This window comes from Microtus oregoni, unplaced genomic scaffold, assembly GCF_018167655.1.
Source record: "Microtus oregoni isolate MIOR12 unplaced genomic scaffold, Mior012 000008F_ref0000371, whole genome shotgun sequence".
Classification (NCBI taxonomy): domain Eukaryota; kingdom Metazoa; phylum Chordata; class Mammalia; order Rodentia; family Cricetidae; genus Microtus; species Microtus oregoni.
The window spans coordinates 36,332,683-36,353,474 of NW_024543067.1; the positions used below are offsets into that span (position 1 = coordinate 36,332,683).

At 35.0% G+C, this 20,792-nt stretch overlaps 2 protein-coding genes across 2 annotated transcripts; both read right to left on the reverse strand.

The window, feature by feature from the left end:
• Nucleotides 1–7,974: 7,974 nt before the first annotated feature.
• LOC121451344 (olfactory receptor 7G2-like) lies at nucleotides 7,975–8,925 on the reverse strand. The gene has a single exon (XM_041656815.1). The coding sequence runs from the start codon at nucleotides 8,917–8,919 to the stop codon at nucleotides 7,975–7,977; it is 945 nt and encodes a 314-aa protein (XP_041512749.1). The 5' UTR covers nucleotides 8,920–8,925.
• An 8,541-nt stretch (nucleotides 8,926–17,466) lies between these two features.
• On the reverse strand, nucleotides 17,467–18,405 carry LOC121451345 (olfactory receptor 7G2-like). The gene has a single exon (XM_041656816.1). It carries the CDS (start codon nucleotides 18,403–18,405, stop codon nucleotides 17,467–17,469), a length of 939 nt encoding a protein of 312 aa, XP_041512750.1.
• Nucleotides 18,406–20,792: the final 2,387 nt, after the last annotated feature.

The following is a 20,792-nucleotide window of genomic DNA, read 5'->3' on the forward strand; positions in this document are numbered from 1 at the left end:
AAAGGATACTAGCATCCTAATATTGCATTTATGTGCTTTTGTGCATACAAAATTAAATGAAGAGATAAAATAAGAAGGAAACAAAACTAGGTGTTTGAGGTACTCAAAATAGATATGAGCCAGTACTAAAGGCTTTCAATGTTCTATCCTAATCACTGAATAATCCAAGTAATAATTCTTCATTCAGGAATACTGCTCTTCAAGGATTTCAGCAACTCATACTCCCTTAGGAATGACAAAAGTATAATTATACTGAACTGTGAATATTATTGCCCCAAAGGTCCCAGGAACTACATATATTCTGTAATCATACCCAAGTGTCTTATCCAGGTCAGTAGGCTATTCTGGTATCAGGAATCTGGATGTACTGCAAGTTTTTGTTTCTTACTCATGTAGCTTCCATGGGCTTCTCTTTCCTTTCCTGGAAGGAACTGAGGGATCTTTCTTTGTGTTCGTGCTAAAGATATCGGAACTATCCTAGATTTTGCTTTTTTTTTTTTGCTAAGAATGATGCATACACACTTGTCTCTTCAGGTAGTGGTATGCTGAAGGTGTAGAACGGTGGACAGGATTGTTCCACTTGTGAAACTTCTGCTTTACTGCCCTCAATCCTCATTAGTTTTCTTCTACTTTACAGTACCATATGAAAAGATTTCATTTTGCTAGCATTTCATGGTATTACTTATCTCAGTTTCCTTGATGTTTACTTTCATACCAAGGTTTTAACTTACTTCAACAGCTCTACTTACCATGACCTGTAGCTCATTTGGACTTCCAGCAAGTACTGTTGTATCATCTGTGAAATGCAAGTTATTGATTCACACATAACTTCCCTGCATACATATCTCCTCATCCTCCAGGGCTGTTGCTATTATTAATTCCATGGAAGTATTAAAGTGGTGAGAAGATGCATCCATACAAAACTCCGATAATTGTCTTAAACTGTTCACTTAGTTCTCCTCAGATTTTGATTGATGTAGAGGTATCTTTATAGGCACTTTCTAGTATTTTTATAATTTTTTTCTGGGTACCTGTAGAAACTCATTGTTTCCCAAATTCCTATTGAATGCTTTTCTGAAGTTGATGTGACAGACATATAAGTATTTTCCAAATTCTTCATATTTTTCTGCCAGTGGCCTCAGTGTTAGGATCTGATCTGTTGTGCTCTTGTTAGCTCTGAATCCACACTGGGCCTCTACTAGGATTTCTTCTGTTCTGCCCTTGATTCTTTTCTAGATAATAAAGGAGAATATCTTGCTGCTATGGCACAACAAATTCAAGACCCTGTCATTTGAGCAGCCCAGTTTCTCCTTCTTCTTGTGTATAAAAATTGTGACTGAGTGCTTCCATTCCACGGGAATAGCTTCATGTTCCTATAACTCTCTGAAGATTCTGAGAAGTGCCTCAACCCCTGAGCCTATTGTAGCTACCTCCAGCTCCTCCACTACAATGTCATCCACTCTGTGGGGCCTTTCTGTGTTTTGCTCTATTGATAGCTTCCTCATCTTGCTCCTATCAATAATTAATATTTTCTCAACATATCTGGTGTTTGTGTGGCTGCCAAAGTGTTTTTGTTGTAGTCTACTTGAGAGCATTTAGTTCATTGTATAGAATGTCAAAGTATTTTATCCATCTTTTCTTGACTTCACCTGGTTCTTCTAATAAATGACCTTGGCCACTAACATCAAGAAGACTGAGACACAGCACACAGGAAGGGCACACATACATTTTAACATTGTAATAACAAATCAGAACCTCAACAAGCAACTTTGTCTATCTGGGAGGAAACCACAGTTCAAAGGAGGGAATAATTTCAGACATCAATAGGCAGATAGGGTTATCAAGGACTGCATTCCATGCACTAGGAAATGTTTGATCAACAAGAGATATAATGACAAAAATAATATATAAGACATTGTCTTGATCTGCCTCCTTTACAACTCTGAAACCTGGAAAATGAACTGATCCTCAGAACAGTGGCTGAATGTATTTAAGATGGCATATCTCAGGAAGGTTCTCATCATTATACAAAGAGATAGGCTGTGTAATGATGACACTAAGAAACATCTCTATCTGTGGAAGGAAGTAAACTACAGAATATGGTAATTTGGCTTGAGATACTTTGGTCATATTATGAGAATGAATGACAGCAGATATTCAAAGATAGCACTGCTTGGAAGAACTCACAGGATAAGGCAAAGAGGAAGGACCAAAGAAACACTGGATAGACATTATTAAGGAAGACTGTAGAACCTTGTGTTTGACAATAATAGAAACATCTAGGACTGCCCAGAACAGGAAAAGCTAAAGAATTTCCATAAAAGAGTTGCTCATGCATATTTAAGGATTGTCAGGGCATAAATGATGATGATAAAGATGAAATGAGTGCTTCATGGAGTCTAGTTATGGTTTCCATACTCCACATCAAGTTATTTTGTCAAATTTTAAATATTGTGAATTTTCAATCATGTAATTAACTTAGAATATTTAATATATACATGTATGTGACCAGGTTATTCTTGATTTTTACTTCCTGAATCTTATTTGCATTGTTTAGCAGGGCTTTATTTGAAACTACTTTCTATTTATGAATATGCAAAGAGGTCCTAGGAAGAGAATAAGGCCAATACCAAGATGGTATTCATGTCTATATCTTTCTGTGATTTAATTATTTTTAAATGAAATCCATAATAAAACAACATCAAAAGTAAAAAGAACATATATATGCTCCATGAATTCATTAATGATGATATTTTGCCTTTAAAATTATTAAATTTCTAAAGCAGAATAAATCAAATAAAATGTATTAGGTTCCTGTATACTATCCAACTTTTAAGAGAAGAAAATATTTTACTTTTACTTCTCTAAATATGTAATTTTAAACTAATGTACAGATTTATTTGAATATATTTTGTATTAGATGCATATGAATATATGTAGACATATTACTAAATGTAATGTAAATGTTCTTATTTCCATCTTCTTTTCTATATCATTATTTATGTATCATCCCAAGGATAATAGGAAACTCATATTTCCTTTGTTATCTTGTGGCATACCCTTGTGAAGTAGGCATATTTAGCCTAATAAGGAGATAAGCCTCTCAATGTTTGTCTTGTATTTCAAGAGTGAACAGAGAAATTGAAATGAGTCATTCTCTTTCTATTCTAATTTTCCCAAATAATGGGAACAGAAATATGCAAACCTACCGCTTGGTTGCCAGCACATGCATGGATGTTCCTCTAACTCATATTGTGGTTGTTGGTGGCATATGAGATGGTAGGTAGTCCACCTCTGGTATTTCTAGAACATTGTTCCAGAACATATGTATAGATGAACCTACAGTAACCGTGATAGCAAAACTGCAAAAAGACTCTACCAAGAAAGAGAATTACAGACCAATCTCACTCATGAACATCAACGCAAAAATTCTCAATAAAATACTGGCAAACAGAATCTCATAACACACTAAAATTTCATCCATTATGATCAAGTAGGCTTCATCCTAGAGATGCAGGTCTGGTTCAAAATATAAAAATCTATCAATGTAATCAATTGTGTAAATAAACTAAAAGAATGATAATTTTATAAGATCCCAAAAAAGCATTTGACAAAATTCAACACCCCTTTTCGATAAAGATATTGGAGAGATTAGAGATAAAAGGATCATATCTACATATAATAAACGCAATATGCAGCAAACTGACAGCTAACATCAAATTAAATGGAGAGAAACCTAAAGTGGTTCCACTAAAATCAAGACCAAGACAAGGCAGTCCACTCTCTCCATATCACCTTCAACACAGTGCTTGAGGTTCTAACAATAGTAATAAAACAATATAAGGAGACAAAGGGAATTCAAATTAGAAAGAAGTCAAACTTTTGTTATTTTTGGATGATATGATAGTGTACATAAGTGACTGCAAAATCTCTACCAGAGAACTCCTACAACTGATAAATACCTTCAGTGATATGGCAGGAGCAACTCACAAATATCAGTAGCCCTCCTATACACAAAGCCCTCCTATATACATAATGAAGTTGAGATGGAAATCAGAGAAACATCGCCTTTCACAATAGCCACAAATAGCATAAAGTATCTTTGGGTAACACTAACCAAGGAAGTGAAAGACCTATTTGGAAAGAACTTTACATCTTTGAAGAAAGAAATTGAAGAAGATTCCCCAAAATGGGAAGATCTCCCATGCTCATGGATAGGAAGAATTAACATAGTAAAAATGGCAATTCTAACAAAGGCAATCTATAGATTCAGTGCAATCTGCATCAAAATCCCACTACAATTCTTCACAGAGAAAGCAATAATTCTTGAGAGAATTTATTGTTCATTGAGAGAACAATAATCAACTTTATATGGAATAACAAAAACCAAGGATAGCCAAAACAATCCTTTCTCTTTTTTTTTTTTTTGTTTTTTGTTTTTGGTTTTTTTCGAGACAGGGTTTCTCTGTAGCTTTGGTGCCCATCCCAGAACTAGCTATTGTAGACCAGGCTGGCCTCGAACTCCCAGAGATCCGCCTGCCTCTGCCTCCCAAGTGCTGGGATTAAAGGTGTGCGCCACCACTGCCCGGCATAACAATCCTATATAATAAAGGAAATTCCAGAGACATTACCATGCCTGACATCAAGCTCTATTACAGAGGTAAGGTAATGAAACCAACATTGGCATTAATACAGAGATGTTGACCAATGGAAGTGAATTGAGACAACATATATTAATCCATATACATATGAACACTTGATATTTGACAAAGAAGCTAAAATTATACAATGGAAAATAGAAAGCATCTTCAACTAATGGTGCTGGCATAACTGGATGCCATCCTGTAGAAGAATGAAAATAGATCCATATATATCACCAACCGCAAAACTCAGGTCTAAATGGATTAAAGACCTCAATATAAATATGTCCACACTGGACCTGATAGAGGAAAAAGTGGGAAGTAGCCTTCAATGCAGGGACCCAGGAGACCACTTTCTAAGTATAACCCCAGTATCACAGACAATAAGAGCAACAATGAATAAATGGGACTTCCTGAATCTGAGAAGATTCTGTAAAGGAAAGAACACAGTTCATGAGACAAAATGGTAACCTAATGAATGGGAGATCTTCACCAACCCCACATCAGGCAAAGGCCTCATCTCCAAAATAAATAAAGAACTCAAGAAATTAGGCATTAGAATTCTAAATAACACAATTAAAAATGGGGTACTGAACTAAACAATGAATACTCAACAATAGAATTTAAAATGTTTAAAAAATACTTATGGACACGTTCAATCAACTTCCTTAGCAATCAAAAAAATGCAAATCAAAACAACTTTGAGATACCATCTTACACCTGTCATCAACATCAAAAACACCAATGATAGCTTATTCTGGAGAGGATGTAGAGTAGGGAAAACACTCATTCAATGCTGGTGGGAATGCAAACTTGTGCAACCAATTTGAAAATCACTGTGACGTTCTCTCAGAAAATTGGGAGCCATCATACCATAGTATCCAGTATCCATAGTAATACCACTCTTGCTAATATACCAAAAAGATGCTCAAGCATACTTCAAAAGCATTTGTTTACCTTTGTTCATAGCAGCATTATTTGTAATAGTCAGAACCTGGAAACAACCTAGATGCCCCTCAATGGAAGAATGGATGAAGGAAATGTGGCACATCTACACATTAGATTACTACTCAGTGGTAAAAAAGAACAATGACATCTTGAATTTTTCATGAAAATTGATGGAAGTAGAAAACACTATCCTGAGTGAGATAACCCAGACCCAAAAATATGGATATGGCATGTACTCACTCATATGTGGAATCTAGCCATAAACAAAGGACATTGAGCCTATAGTTCATGATCCTACAGAACCTAAGTAATAATGTACAACTAAAGAAAAACATATACAGATCCATCTGGAAAAACAGAAGCACACAAGATAGCCTGACAAAATTTGGGAGCATGGGGTGGGGATAGAAGGAAGGGGAGAATGGGAAGAAGAGGGGAGAAAAGGAGGGTTGAGAAAAGCTTGAGGGAACTGAATTGGTGAGATGGAGGAAGGACATATATGAGAGCAAGGAAAGAGATATCATGATTGAGGGAGCCTTTTGGGGGTAAGCCAGAAAGCTGGCTCTAGAATACTTCCCAGGAATCAACAAGCCAACCCTTTGCAATAAAAAAGCATGCCTGATTACCTCAATTCCCTCAAGCTTTTCTCAACCGGTCAGGGAACCCTGACTGCTCTTTGGACTGGAGAGGGAGGGGGAGAGGAATGGGGGGAGGGGGAGAAGGGTGGGAGGAGGGGGAGAAGGGTGGGAGGAGGGGGAGGAAAATGGGAGGCTGGGAGGAGGAGGAAACTTGTTTTTTTCTTTTCTCCTTTTCTCAATAAAAAAAAAAAAGTTTAAAAAAAAGCATGCCTGAACTGGCTATGCCCTGTATTCAGACTGATGATTATCTTAAATATCATCATAGAAACTTTGTATAACAAAAGATGGATACAATGACAGAGACTCATAATGGAACACTGGACTGAAGAGCAGAAGGAAGGAGAATATGAACAAGGAAGTCAAGACCATGAGTATTTACTCACTGAGCTAATGGAAGCTCACCTACTCTAACTAGACTGGAAATAAATGAGCATGGGATCAAACTAGTCCCTCTGAATGTGGTTGAGAGTTGGGGCAGACTGAGGAGCCAAAAACAATGGAACTTGGATTTGTGTCTACTGCAAGTACTGGCTTTTTGATATCCTATTCTGTTTGGATGTATACCTTGCTCAGCCTGGATGTAGTGGGGAGGGACTTGGACTTTCCACAGGGCAGAGAACCTTGCCCTCTTTTTAGATTGGAGAGGGTAAGGGGATGGTGTGTGGAAGGAGTGGAGAGAAGTAGGAAGAGGGGAGAAAGTAGGAATTTGGATTGGTATTTTTTAAGTAATAAAATAATAAAATATAAGTATAATATAATTTGAAAGTTGCAGCAAGTACAAAAGCTATGAAAAGCAAACTCTCTTTGCAAGACATCTAGAAAGTTGGGAAGAGGAGCAATATATAATTAAAATAATCATCAAGGCTACAGTGATGACTCCCTAATAAAAGTCAATGTAATGCCACTTACAACAGGCAACAACCACGAACAGGAAGACAGAAAATCTTTTCTAGCCAGGCACTTACAGTCATGTTCATAGAAACATATACATATACATACACATACATGTAATACCGGTAAAATGAGGTTTAGAATATCCAGAGAAGTAAAGCATGAAAATGTTCAAAGTACTACTCAAATGTCATCAAGGCAAATCTGTTTAGGCTTGAAAAACACAGAAACTATAGGAGACAGTGTCTGGGTATTGTACAAAATGGTAAATAATGTTTAACATTCTATTTCATAGTAAAATAATGATATTTGAGATCACATATAGTTAACATGTGGCTGTAAACGTTTGGAACATTAATAAAGTGTATATTTGCAGGTAATAAAAGATCAACTCTATTGTCTTATTAAAACTTCTAGTAATATTGTTTTTTAAATATAATTAAATCATTTTAACATCTTAATTTTTCTACCTCAATACCTCTAGTGTGTCCCATCTTCCCTGTCAAATTTTTGACTCATCTTCAATTGCTATTTAATATATAATATGCCGTATTTATAAATTTATTTACATACCTAGATCTGATTTTATATAGGATAAAATTATGAAAATGTGAATTTGTTTGCATGTTTTGGTATTTGGTATGAGAAAATAGATCCAATGTAAAATGTGAATATCACTTGTCAAAATTTTATCAAGATCAATAAATAAAAAAATAATAAATCAAGGACAATATATGGATAGATTTTTTTGTCAGTGTGGTGTATAGATCACAGCAACACACAAGATATTGTGGGCATTTAAACAGTTTTTCCTTGGTAGGACCCATGAAAGACTCAAGTCAAAATCAAGTAATACATCATGGAAGGCAAGGTACCTTTGTGATAAGTTTCCTTAAGGCTTTCTTCATATCCCTATTCCTTAGGCTATAAATAAAGGGGTTCAACATTTGAGGGAGAACAGTATACATCATATATGAAACTGTAGTGATCTGAGGTGAAACAGTAATTGCAGAAGTGACATAAACTCCCACTGCTGCCCCATAGAATAATGACACAACTACAAAGTGAGACCCACAAGTAGAAAAGGCTTTATACCTTCCTTTCATTGAAGATATTCTCAAAATAGAAGAGACAATTCGAGTATAAGAGAAAATTATTCCAGAGATTGGAATGCCACCAAATATAAATGTTGCAAGATATATCAGAATATAGTTGATGAGAGTATCAGAACAGGCTAGCTTAATGACCTGAGCCAGTTCACAGAAGAACAGAGGAAGTTGAAGGTTTGTGCAAAATGAGACCCGCAGTATCATCAGACATTGTAATAAACTGTTCACTATGCTAATGGTCAGTGACAATAGAATTAGCACACCACAGAATTTTGGATTCATAATTGCTGTGTAGTTCAGTGGGTGGCAAATAGCTGCATAGCGGTCATAAGCCATTGCAGCAAGGACACAGCTTTCTAATACAGCAAAATTCAAAACAAAGCAGGCCTGAGTAAGACAGCCCATGTAACTGATGCTCTGATCCTGTGTGTGGATGTTTTTCAGCATATTGGGGACTGTTGTTGTACTAAGGCAGATGTCAGTAAATGAAAGTTTGGAGAGAAAGAGGTACATGGGTGTTTGCAGATGGGCTTCAGAGCTGACCGCAAAAATGATGAGCAGGTTTCCCAGAATTGTGACCAGATATGTAAAGAGGAACAGGCCAAAGATGAGGGGCTCCATTGTAGCATCATTTGTCAGTTTCAATAGAAAAAAGTAGGAGATGCTTGTTTCATTTCCAGGTTTCATGTTCATGATAAACCTAACGAAAACAGAGTAGAATAAAATATTTAAAGGCCATGATTTAACATCACTTGGAGGCATGTTAGAGATAAAAGTTATACTCTAAACCCAAACATATTCTTCAATCTCATTCAAGAGATAAACCAGTAGATAATATCATACTTATAATTTCATGCAGTTGGTTTTGATACATACTGATATTTTTCACTTAAATATTTCCTATATTTTGGTAGGGAAGTTCTTACATATTGACACACAGAAGGTGGACAGAATGGAACTTATAGGAATAAGGGCTCCCTTTTGCCCCATGAGTTTTGGGCTAGGAGTCAGGTTGTCAAACTTGTCAACAAGAGACAATCCTTTCTAGGCCATCTTGAATGATCTATATATGTTAAATTTTGAAGAAATATATATTAATAAAGGTCACTAACATCTCCATGGTGAGAACTACAGACATAAATAATTTTCCTTGTTAAAAAAAAAACTATCATTATCTTTTCATTTTTCGTGCCTTTTTAAATACAATTTTTAATAAACTCACAATACTTTATTAAGAGAATTTTATAATAGAAAGTTAATATATCTTAAAGTGCAAATTCCTTTCATTGCTACATAATTATGAAATTATTTTATTATTACAATGAAATAATTGAAATTAAGTCATTTTCAATCCCTATGAATCTATAAAACAGAAGCTAGAGTTAACACATTGTGAGAACAGTTGAATAATTTGTAATAAACTACAGAATCCATTTGCTATATTATTTGTCATTTTATTCTGACTTATTGATAATCATTTTTACCACTTACAGAACAATCTTTAATTAATTAAAGAAGCAAAACAGAAGAATATTATCCTGGTCTTGGGAAAAATTCAAAATAACATTTTTAAGGATTCTCTGGTACTTCACATTATACACCTCAAACACACTTATTTAGATGTTGGATTCCCTTCTGTATGCTATGAATTCCATTGGTTAATAAAGAAACTGCTTTTGCCTGGGATGGCAAAATAGAGGTAGGCAGGGTAAACTAAACTGAATGCTGGTAGAAAATAGGCAGAGTCAGTCAGAAGCCATACATACCCCTTCTGGAGACAGATGATGGAACTTCACCCAGTAAGTCATAGCCTCGTGGCAATATACAGATTAATGGAGATAGGTTAATTTAAGAAATGAGTTAAACAGAAATATGCTTAAGCTATTGGCTAAGAAGTATTGCGAATAATATGGTTACTATGTGATTATTTCGGGGTCCAGCAGCTGGGAACAAACAAGTGGCCTTCTATTACAGATTGACACCAACAAGGCAAATGAAAATCCACTTAAAACCTGACAGAGTTTTGGACAGAATTCGAGGGAAAAAAACAGAGTTATCACAGCTTCATGTTGTGACTACTTTATGAGATGTTTTCCTGATTTATCAGTAGCATAAAAAAAAGCCACAAAATTTTGACAGGGTGGGTTTCTGGGTTGTACTGCTAGTACAAACTCTTGCTCTTTCAGGAGGCCAATCATCTAAATGGAGTTTGTGGGCAGCTTGCTGCAAGGTTATTTGGTGGCAGCATGGGCCAACTGGATATCAGAGTTGAACTGAAGATGATGGGCTCCCACCCAGCAGTCTCAGAGGTAGGAAACAAATTTCTGTCATTTTGGACTGGGCAAAGCAAGCAGCAAGGCAATATTTGCTCTTGCAATGCCACTGCTAAGGATTTTAAGAAGCATTTAGGATTTTAAGAAGCAGTCTTGCTAAGATAATGAATACAAATACACAATAAAGACAAACTGAGATAGAAAAGACCTCTAAATGGTCCCAGTGTTGGATATATGTGTGTAGGCTTGGAAGAGAGAGTTACAAAAAGAAGTAAATCACTTAAATAAATAGAACAACCATAATAAAATAAATATTAAACATGTAGAAAACATAATAGAGTTAGAAAAATAAGCCACATAAAGATGAAATATGCACAGAGACTCTGGAATATATATATATATATATATATATATATATATATATATATATATAATTTGTGTTTTCTTTGAATTTTTTTGACTGTGAAGCAGCTATGTACAGAGAGACATTTCATTGTATGGGCTGCTAATCGAAACCAACATATATGTTTTAATAGTTTCTTGACTTCAAAATTTTTGTCTAAGGACAAGTTGCTTTGAAAAAGAGGATCTTCTTTTGTTTCCACGGAAGATGAGAACCTGTGGAATCCTTCCAGACTAATGTGGTTTAATGGAGCAAAACCCCCTGAAAGGCTGCCATGAATAACTCCCAAAATACTTCACCCAACAAAAAGCAAGAAACAGTTTGGAGTGAACAATACCCAAATTCCCAAGTATTGCTTATAAATGTTTGCTTACATTTAAAGTAGGATATGCTATAGATATAAATATTTTGCATTGATGTGAATCTTGGTCTGTTGAGGCAAATTTGAAGTCAAGTTTTTTTATATGTGTGTTTCTGCACTTGATTAAGGTATTGTGTTTATGCAGCTCATTTAAAATATATAATTAAGAAACATAGGTCTTTAATAGTCAAGCTTGTAGTCTTGTTATATTTTCTAGATGTACAGAGGTATAGTTCAGATGAATAGCTATTCTTCAAACATCTCAACAACTACAGAAAATGGCATTTAAAATATTTTAATAACTTAGAACTGTTTATTACATGAGACACATCTGTTCATGTAGTACCAATTACTTTAAGTGGATGATGGACATTGAAGAGAATTCTTATGGAGTTTGCTAGCAATTTGGGCAAGAATCTGCTCTTACTTCAACTGCTTTATGCTATACTATATGACTTAAACGAGCAAATCCCACAGAAAAATGACTGCTGAACTTGCCTAAAGGTGAAATGGTCCTTTGGGGTTCCTGCTTCATGAAAGAGTCTGCAGACATTCTTCAGGACATAGAAGAAAGTGACTGACAAATACCCAATATAGGTTGAACTGTCTTTGAAATTTCATGCTTTATGGAAAAATCTGCTAGATACTATGGGCCTATAGGCTGAATATAGATGCTCCAATAATACAGAAGATATTTGTGTGGCTGCTTAGGCAGCAAGATGTCTTTGTCAATTCTAGGGTTTTGGAAGTTGCTTAAAATGCACTTCCTGATTACTTAGGTAATATTATATCCTTCTGGGGTCTTTGATAGAGTTGAAGAATCAATATTTATAATTACAATTTTCCTTAGTTGTGATATAATATAAAGTAGATATCAAGGTTGTAAATACAATTCTTGCTTGATACCTGTTTTGTTATATGCAATTTTTCTGTGTTAAAGTTAAACCCTTCCTTTTTATTTAAACAGAAAATGGGAGGTGATGTGGGATTTACCTCTGTATGCTGTGAATACCATTCGTTAATAAAGAGTACTTTGGCCTGGCATGGCAAAATAGAGGGGGGGGGGAACTAAACTTAATGTTGGGAGAGAGAAGGCAGAGTCAGTAAGAAGCCATGTTGCCCAACCAGAGACAGATATCAAAACTTTACCTATGAGACACAGTCTCATGGCAATATGCAGATTAATTGAGATGGGTTAATTTAAGATATGAATTAGACAGAAAGATGTTTAAGCTATTGGCCAAACAGTATTACAAATAATATGGTTTCTCTGTGATTTTTTGGGGCTGAGAAGCTGGGAACAAGCAAGTAGCCTCCTACTACATTTATTTCCCAGTCCCTCCATGGCTGCCCGTCAACCCTTGTTACCCTCCTAAAAAAAGTAAAAATAAGAATGAGATTAAAAAAAAGAAAAATATAAACCTAATTTTTGTTATCTATATACTCTCTCAAGTAATAGTCAAACTCTCAGTGGTCTTACCCTTAAATAGAACATAGTACTACCTTTCCCATAACCCTTAAAGACATCCAGGGACCATATTGATGTGAGTGACCTGAACTGTCACCCTAACACATGTTGATGTCAATCATCTGGATGCTTCTGAAGGATTTCTTTGGGTTTCTGGTCATACTGCACCATGGGGCCAAGTTTGTGGTCTGTGTTGTAGCCAGCCAGAAATCATATGGACGTCCATGATCCATGTTGTAGCTGACTGTAAAAGCAAGGAGGCTAATTTATCTGTGATATTGATACCTATAGATGCACAGTTGAAAGGGAGGGTCATGGAAGGCTTGTGTGAGAAATCCTACTATCCCTAGAAAGTAACAGGCTAGACAGGAAGTCGTGGAAGAGGAGTTTAAAAAAGTGTGATGGGTATGATGACATGTAGGTCTCCACAACTAAAATTCTTACTTTAAATTCCCATATTAATATATTCAGCACCACATTTTCATCACATTTTCATAAATAATTCTGTGCCATCATGCATCCCTGTATTTCTTTTCAACTCTATAGTCCATTTTCTATTTTCACGTCTTCCTGTTATATTATACTCCTTACTTCACCATAACCTCTTTATTTTCCTGTCTTCTTTCTGCCTTTATGCTATGTCTTCACAGTAAAACTACACATGTGCGCACACACACACACACACACACACACACACACACACGAAGGGGGACAGACAGAGTAAGACAGAGAGGGAGGGGGGAAGAAGGAGAAACTAAAACTAGTAATAGCATACAAAATATATCATATTTCATCTTTTCACTTTTTGTTATTTTACTTTACCCTATCCTCCCATTTAGTCATAAATTTCATAATTTCCTTTTTCCTCACAGGGTATAAACTTAATTGTTTATACCAATCATAATTTCATTGTCCATTTAGCTATCCTTTTCTGCTCTGAGTACATCAGCAATGAACATGAATACAAAATACTCTGTAGTTACAATGTAGAGGCCTTAGCTAAATGCCCTGGAGTGTGTAAGTTAAATTTTCTGTTTTTCTTTAAAAATACTGCATCAATGATTTTCATAGTGATTGTTCTAGCTTAACTTCCCAGAAGCAGAAATAATATCTTGTCTTTCTTTCTTATCTTGGCAACATTTTCTGTCAGTAGAACACATTTTTAACATAAATTCATTCATATATTGTTTCAAAGTGCTGAAATGAATTAAATGAAAATTTAGCATTTCAATCAGCAATATTTTACAGAGTATAAAATAGAAAATTTTGGTCTAAAATTTAAGAAATAGTAATCAAATATAGGATTCAACTCAGATGTGGAAACATTATGTGTATTTGAGGCTTCATGTTTTTCACTACCATCCTGGTTATACAAGAGAACACTTAGTCATACGTGAATATAACCCCAATATATTGGTGATTAGTATATAAAACTCTGGCAGAGAATTTTCCTATGTGACATATTTAAGATATGCAGAGTTCTACTTATGTGTTTGTAGAGTTTCAGTGGGCTAAGCCATTATTTACTAATTGTAAGATGAAATTCAGGGATCCAATATGATACAAATAAGAACACAATTTTTCAAGGAGTGAGGTTCTGAGTGCTGTGTTTGCTCACTAGAAAATAGATGGTTGTATGTGTTTGAACTGCTTGTTCATAGTAACCATTCTAGCCATCATTTCTATCACACCACTGACACTGGATTAAAGCAAATATTCAATTATATTTCAGTGTGTCTTGGTTAACACCAAGAAAATGTTTTGTTTCTTGAAGTAAACAGAACAAAAACACTCATCACAAAAATAAATACATAAAAATATTTATGCCATTTTTTAAAAAATTTCTAATCTATGAACCCTTGCAGAGGCTCTAAAATTTCATCATAAAGAATTATATGTAATAGAAATTGGAAATAGAACAGAAAACACATATAGCATGAGCATTAAGGAAATCAAAGAAATGACAAAATGCTAAAATGCCTCATGGAACATTGATCATGTAGAAAAATATAAACTTAAAATGATATGAAACTTTATATTACTTGCAAGAATATCTATAAAGAAATATATGATAAATAGCAAGAATTGATCCATGAATGAGTTAGATATATAAATCATACCTTATCAAATTAATAACTATACCTAAAGTGATAAGAAATGGCTATCAAGGAATTACCTCTCTCAGGAAGATAAAAATCTTCCTGCATATGAAATATAAATAAAACAGGTGAACATTAGCTTCTCAGGCAATATTTTCTCTAGTAGTAGGCATAGGCTTTTCTTCCTGAAGTAGGTAGATCTATTGAATGAAATATTCTCAGACTTGTTCTTACTCTTTCTATCTCCCCAATGGTTGAATATCCAAAGTTTCTCATTAAAGTAACTATGATACTATCATTAAAATCCCTTGAGGGTCTGCCACTAAGGAAGAAAGCATAGATGTGACTTCATCACCAGTGATATAATGAATTCCTGAGAGAATATTCCTCATTCAGTTTTTCTTGACATCTTTACTTATTATTATCACTTCCTTCATACATTAAGAATACCACTCTTGGGCATATATCTAAAGATGCTCAATCATATTTATTAAACTATGTTCATAGCAGCACTACTTTTAATGGCCAGAACATGGACACAACCTAGATGCCCTTCAACCGAAGAATGGCTGAACAAAATGTGGCTCATTTATACATTAGCATACTACTCACCTGTAAAAAAACAATGGCAGCTTGAATTTTGCATGCAAATGGATGTAATTAGAAAACACTATTTTGCGTGAGGTAACCCAGACCCAGAAAGATTAATATGGTATGTATTCACTCATAAGTGGATACTAGCTATAAACTAAGGATATTGAGCCTATAGTTCATGATCCTAGAGAAGCTAAGAAATAAGGTGAACCTGTAAAGTAAAAACATACTAATCAAGTGACAAATTTGGGAGCATGTGTGTGTTGGGAGAAGGGAAGGTAAAAGGGAAGAGGAATGAAGAAGAGCAGGAGTGAGGAGAACTTGAGGAAATGGGTTAGTTGAGAAGGATGTGGACAGAGATGAGAGTAGGGAAAGAGGTATCTTGATTTAGGAAGCCAATTTGAATTAGCCAGAAACCAGGCTCTAAAAAATTCCCGGGATTCCATAAGCAGACACTAAGCAATAAAGAGTATCCCTGAACTGGCCTTGCCCTGTATTCATACTGATGTTTATCTTAAATATCATCATAGAACCTTTGTCTAACAACAGGTGGAAACAGAAACAGACTCGCATTGGAGCACTGGATTGAGTTCCCAAGGTTCAGTTGAAAAGCAGAAGGAAGAAGAATATGAACAAGGAAGTCTAGACCATGAGGGGACACCCACTGACACAATGTGCCTGAGCTAATGGGAGCTCAACAATTCTAACTTGACTGGGAATGAATGAGCATGGGATCAAACTAGTCCCTCTGAATGTGGTTGAGAGCTGGGGCAGATTGAGGGGCCAATGACAATGGCACTGGGATTTGTCTCTACTGCTAGTACTGGCTTTTTGATATCCTATTCTCTTTGGATATATACTTTGCTCAACTTGGATGTAGTGGGGAGGGCCTTGGACTTTCCACAGGGCAGGGTGCCTTGCCCTCTTTTAAGATTGGAAGGGGGAGGTGGGGAAGGTGTGTGGAGGGAGTGGGAGGGAAGTGGGAGAAAGTAGGAATTTAGATTTGTATTTTTAAAGTAATAAAAAAACAAGTATAACATAATTTGAAAGTTGCAGCAAGTACAAATGTTATGAAAAGCAAACTTTCTTTTTAAGACACCTAGAAGGCTGGGAAGAATAGCAATATATAATTAAAATAATCATCAAGGCTACAGTGATGACTCCCTAATAAAAGTCAATGTAAAGCCACCTACAACAGGCAATAACCAGGACCAGGAAGACAGAAGATATTTTCTAGCTAGGCACCTACACTCATGTACATAGAAACATATTCATATACATACACATACATGTGATAGCTGTAAAAAATAAGGTTAGAATATCAAGTGAAGTAACACATGGGTAATGTTCCATGGACTACTCAAATTTCTTCAAGGTAAATACTTTTTTAGGGTTGAAAAATATCAGAAACTGTAGGAGACAATGTCTGGGTAATGTACAAAATGGTAAATGATGTTTAACATTCTATTTTATAGTAAGATAATGATACTTGAGATATATAAATTTTATAGTTAACATGTGGCTATAAAAGTTCTGAACATGAAAAAGACTATATTTGCAGGCACTAAAAGGTCAACTCTATTGCCTTATTAAAACTTCTAGTAACGTTGTTTTTAAATATAACTAAATCATAACACTTTAATTTTTCTACCTTCAATATCTCTAGTGTGTCCCATCTTCCCTCTCAAATTTATTGACTCATCTTCAATTGTTATTTAATATATAAATATGCCCTATTTATAAATTGATTTACTTATCTTACCTAGGATTTTATATAGGATAAAATTATGAAGATGTAAATTTGTTTGCATGCTTTTGGTATTTGGTATGAGAAAATAGATCCAATGTATAATGTGAATATCACTTGTCAAAATTTTATCAAGATCAAAAAATATAAAAATAATAAATCAAGGACAATATATGGATAGATATTTTGTCAGTGTGGTGTATAGATCACAGCAACACACAAGATGTTGTGGGTATTTAAACTTTTTTTTCTTGGTAGGACCCATGAAAGACTCAAGTCAAAATCAAGTAATACATCATGGAAGACAAGGTACCTTTGTGATAAGTTTCCTTAAGGCTTTCTTCATATCCCTATTCCTTAGGCTATAAATAAAGGGGTTCAACATTTGAGGGAAGACAGTATACATCATATATGAAACTGTAGTGATCTGAGGTGAAACAGTAATTGCAGAAGTGACATAAACCCCCACTCCTGCACTATAGAATATTGATACCACTACAAAGTGAGACCCACAAGTAGAAAAGGCTTTATACCTTCCTTTCATTGAAGATATTCTCAAAATAGAAGAGATAATTCGAGTATAAGAGAAAATTATTCCAGAGATTGGAATGCCACCAAATATAAATGTTGCAAGATATATCAGAATATAGTTGATGAGAGTATCAGAACAGGCTAGCTTAATGACCTGAGCCAGTTCACAGAAGAACAGAGGAAGTTGAAGGTTTGTGCAAAATGAGACCCGCAGTATCATCAGACATTGTAATAAACTGTTCACTATGCTAATGGTCAGTGACAATAGAATTAGCACACCACAGAATTTTGGATTCATAATTGCTGTGTAGTTCAGTGGGTGGCAAATAGCTGCATAGCGGTCATAAGCCATTGCAGCAAGGACACAGCTTTCTAATACAGCAAAATTCAAAACAAAGCAGGCCTGAGTAAGACAGCCCATGTAACTGATGCTCTGATCCTGTGTGTGGATGTTTTTCAGCATATTGGGGACTGTTGTTGTACTAAGGCAGATGTCAGTAAATGAAAGTTTGGAGAGAAAGAGGTACATGGGTGTTTGCAGATGGGCTTCAGAGATGACCACAAGAATGATGAGCAGATTTCCCAGAATTTTAGCCAGATATGTAATGAGGAACAGGCCAAAGATGAGGGGCTCCATTGTAGCATCATTTGTCAGTTTCAATAGAAAAAAGTAGGAGATGCTTGTTTCATTTCCAGGTTTCATGTAGATGATAAACCTAATGAAAACAGAGTAGAATAAAATATTTAAAGGCCATGATTCAACATCACTTGGAGGCATGTTAGAGATAAAAGTTATACTCTAAACCCAAACATATTCTTCAATCTCATTTAAGAGATAAACCAGTAGATAATACTTAAGATTTCATGCAGTTGGTTTTGTTATATGCTTATGTTTTTCACTTAAAATATTTTCTATATTTTGGTAGGGAAGTTTTTGAATGTTGACATACATGTAGAGGAGCTTATAGGAATAAGGGCTCCCTTTTGCCCCATGAGTCTTGGGCTAGGAGTCAGGATGCCAATCTTGGCAACCGGAGACATTACTTTCTAACTCATCTTGAAGGATATATATATATATATATATATATATATATATATATATATGTTGAATTTTGGAGAAATATATATTAATGAAGATCTCCACCATTTCCATGGTGAGAACTACAGACATAAGTAATTTTCCCTGTTAAAAAACTATCATTAACTTTTCATTGCTTTTAGTGCTGTTTTTAATACAATTTCAAATAAATTTACACATACATTTAAGAGGATTTTTGTAGTAGAAAAATTTAATATATTTTAAAGAGCAAATTCCTTACATTGCTCCATAAGTATTATTAAATTATTTTATTATGGCAATGAAATATTTGAAATTAAGTCATTTTCAATCCCTATGATTGAAGGGGCATAAATGACTGGCAATTAGAATTAACCAGACTAGCTTTAATATAAAATATTCAGCTTTAATAAAGTGAAGAAGGGGAACTTACAAAGCCAGGGTTCCAGTGATTCAGGAGTGCTGGAAAACAACGAAAGAAAACCAGCACACATTGATGGTTGTATAGGCTATTTGTGGCCCTGGGGAGGACACACCTTATATATCACGCAATTGGTTGAAGTCCCCCATTATCTCCCCCTTTCTCTAAACATGATCACACTAAACCCAATACAACTATATACAGCAGGAACAGATACCAAATATAAAATTACAAACAACAATCTATATTAAGCAAGAAACATATAACAAAAGTTTTGCTAAGCATTCTATTTCAAGGAGTCTAAATAATGTAGAGGGTAACTACGATTAGTTAATCTTCAACTCCATCAAATATCTGAGAAGGGAAGTAATATTACTTATGCATCCAGGAAGTACAAACGAGAAACTTCCAAAATGTGCAACAAATAACAGAGACAACTGACTACCTGGGCAATCACCCAAAGTCTTGTTTGCAATGTTGAGGCAACCAGCTTCGGCTAAGGCCTAACATAACTGACATACCATTTTCAAAGGCAAGGAACTTTTTTTGTAGAATTATCCTACCCTGTCTTGGCAAGATAAGACAATTCTGTTTTTATCCATTCATGGATACTCTGTATCTCTATCAGTAGTCAAGGAATGGGCTTTTCTTTGCCCAAAGGCCAGTTCTGCCAAGAAGAAGACAAGCTTCCAGTGGAGTGTCTTTGGTGCTCAACGTTCTCTCTGGAGTAGAGCAGTGTTGCCAGGAGTGATTGTGTCTCATTAGTACGAAACTCTAGGTTAGATTAAAGGCCATTTTCTACAGCTCTTCAAAGAGGTTGAAGATTATACTATCTATACTAAATATAATCTTTGTATATCTAAAAAAACCTGATTATCCTAAATATGAATATGACAAACATATATGACTATTGATTTATATACCTATCTAACTTGAAGACTAAGAGAATAAACAACTGTGCAATAAATGAGGACAATGACCTCCAAATGTTACATATGATTCTACAAAACAGAAGCTAGAGTTAACACATTATGAGAACAGTTGAATAATTTGTAGTAAACAACAGAGTCCATTTGCTGCATATTTATCATTTAGTATGACTTATTGATAATCATTTTTACCACTTCCAAAACAATCTTTAATTAATTAAAAAGCAATACAGAAGAAATGCTATCTTGGTCTTGGGAAAAATTCAAAATAATATTTTTTTTTGATTCTCTGGTACTTCACATTATGCACCCCAAACACACTTATTTAGATGTGGGATTCCCCTCTGTATGTTATGAATTCAATTGGTTAATAAAGAAACTGCTTTGACCTGGCATGGCAAAATAGAGGTAGGCAGGGAAAACTAAACTGAATGCTGGTAGAAAATAGACAGAGCCAGTCAGAAGAAGCTATATAGCCCCGCTGGAGACAGACGATGGAACTTTACCCAGTAAATCACAACCTCGTGGCAATATACAAATTAAGGGAGATGGTTTAATTTAAGATATGAGTTAACCAGAAATATGCTTAAACTATTGGCCAAGAAGTATTGCAAATAATATGGCTACTGTGTGATTATTTCAGGATCCAGCAGCTGGGAACAAACAAGTGGCCTCCTATTACA

Excerpts from the sequence above, each read along its gene's own strand:
- LOC121451344 (XM_041656815.1), bottom strand. The coding sequence starts at position 8,919 with ATGAACATGAAACCTGGAAATGAAACAAGCATCTCCTACTTTTTTCTA.
- LOC121451345 (XM_041656816.1), bottom strand. The coding sequence starts at position 18,405 with ATGAAACCTGGAAATGAAACAAGCATCTCCTACTTTTTTCTATTGAAA.